Below are 2139 nucleotides of genomic sequence, written 5' to 3' on the forward strand. Positions count from 1 at the left end.
AAAAATGGAGTACCAACAGCTGGTAGAAATAATGAAAAGGACGAAACCAGAATACGAGGTAATGGCCCAAGATGCGGATGGTACAGCAGGGGGTCTGGCAATCATATGGAACCCTGAGAAGGTAATTTTTGAGAACTGGATTAGTTTTCCTAGAATACTAACAGGATTGTTCAGGTTGACCGGAGTGGAGGAATGAATTCTTATTTCAGGGGTTTATGGTCCTCACATACCCAGGGAGCGGAAATAATTCCTCAAGAATATGCAAGCTATAAGAAGAATTATCCCTGGAACCCTATGGATAATAGGAGGAGACTTTAATATGATTCGAGCGTTAGGAGAAAAGAAAGGAGGTGTAAGGAGACCGGATCAGAGTATGGAGGAGTTCAATGAGATGATTACAGAACAGAGGTTGGTAGACATTCCTCCAACCAATGGTTTCAGCACATGGAATAACAGGAGGGGAGGAAAAAACCAAATTGCTTCGAGATTAGACAGGTTTCTTTTGTCTGAGAAAATTTTGAACCGGAATGTGTTTATAGAAGCTAAAATTTTGCCAGGCCTAGGTTCGGACCACTGGCCGATCAGATTGGAAATTGATATTAAGAAGAACAACGGTAAGAAGCCTTTTAGATTTGAGGCTTTCTGGCTCAGAAACCCCCAATTCTTAAGCAAAGTGGAAGAATGGTGGACGCAGAGTAAAGTTAAAGGAAAGGGGAAAATGCATACCATCCAGCTAAAGCTCAAAGAAATCAAAGGGAAAATCAAAAAATGGAATAAGGAAGAGTTTGGGAATATCATGGAGGAAAAACAAAAATTAGAGAGAGAAATGGAAGAACTACAACAAAAAATAATTCTGGAAGGGAGGGACGAAGAGAGAAGTAATGAAGAGGGAAGAATAATCGGCCAATTGGAAGAAAGGAGGAAACAGGAAGAGATTATGTGGAGACAAAAGTCAAGGATAAAATGGTTGCGCGAAGGTGAAAGAAATACCAAGTTTTTTCATCAAGCTATGATTCAGAACAGACAAAGGAATCAGATCTTCTCTATCAAAAATGCAGAGGGGGAAAGGATAGTAGAACAGGGAGATATTGAAAAAGTTTTAGTGGATTATCACAAAGGGATTCTCACAAAACCACATAGGGACTGGGGAGAAGTAATAGAATGTATTTGCAAGGAAATTCGAAGATTAATAACAAATGAATAGAATAAGGCTCTGATGAGGGCAGTAACTATGGAAGAGGTGGAAGAAATTGTGATGAAAATGAGCAAGAATAAGGCACCAGGACCGGATGGATACATAGTGGAATTCTATCAGGCAGGTTGGTACTTTCTAGGACACGAAGTCTTGGAAGTTGTAGAGGAATCAAGAATGAAGCAAAAGATATGGCCAGGTATTAACTCGACCTTTCTAACCTTGATCCCTAAGAGCAATAATTCGGAGGATGCTCAAGGTTTTCGCCCAATAACCTTGTGTAATGTCATTTATAAGATTATAGCTACTCTGATAGTGAAAAGATTAAAGCCTTTACTTCCGAATATTATCTCACCAGAGCAAACCGGCTTTGTGGAGGGTCGACAAATACTTGATGGATTAGTAGTTACTCAAGAGATGATACACTCCCTAAATCTGAAAAAGAAGAGAGGAATGATGATGAAGTTAGATTTGTCAAAAGCCTATGACCGGTTGAGCTGGAAGTACCTCAGAGCGGTTCTTGGAGCATATGGATTCGATAATAGATGGATCGAATGGGTCTACAGCATGATTTCAACACCGATTTTCTCAATTCTGGTAAATGGTATCCCAACGAACACCTTTAATGCAACAAGGGGAATTAGGCAAGGAGATCCTATTTCTCCATTCCTATTCATAATGGCAGTCGAGGGTTCAGGGAGAAATCTTAAAAAAGAGCTAAGGGAAAAGAGAATCAAAGGCCTAAAACCATGGGGAAACAATCTACCCATCACACATCAGCAGTTTGTAGATGATATTATGCTATTCGGTGAGGTATCAATCAAGGAGGTGAGGAAGATCAAAAGAATTTTAGAAATATTCATGGAAGCAACAGGTATGGAAATAAACAACGAAAAATCATGCACATTCATATTTAATACTCCTGATTCTATCAAAGCTCATCTTAC

The 2139-nt window shown here is 39.5% G+C and overlaps 1 protein-coding gene across 1 annotated transcript; it reads left to right on the plus strand.

Annotated features, from left to right (window-relative positions):
- The first annotated feature begins 319 nt into the window (after positions 1 to 319).
- LOC149244474 (uncharacterized) lies at positions 320 to 1204 on the plus strand. Its single transcript, XM_089371553.1, has one exon. The coding sequence runs from the start codon at positions 320 to 322 to the stop codon at positions 1202 to 1204; it is 885 nt and encodes a 294-aa protein (XP_089227679.1).
- Positions 1205 to 2139: the final 935 nt, after the last annotated feature.

This window comes from Pinus tabuliformis, chromosome 8, assembly GCF_031772625.1.
Source record: "Pinus tabuliformis cultivar Carrire ecotype Pingquan chromosome 8, CPIR1, whole genome shotgun sequence".
In the NCBI taxonomy this organism is placed as follows: Eukaryota; Viridiplantae; Streptophyta; class Pinopsida; order Pinales; family Pinaceae; genus Pinus; species Pinus tabuliformis.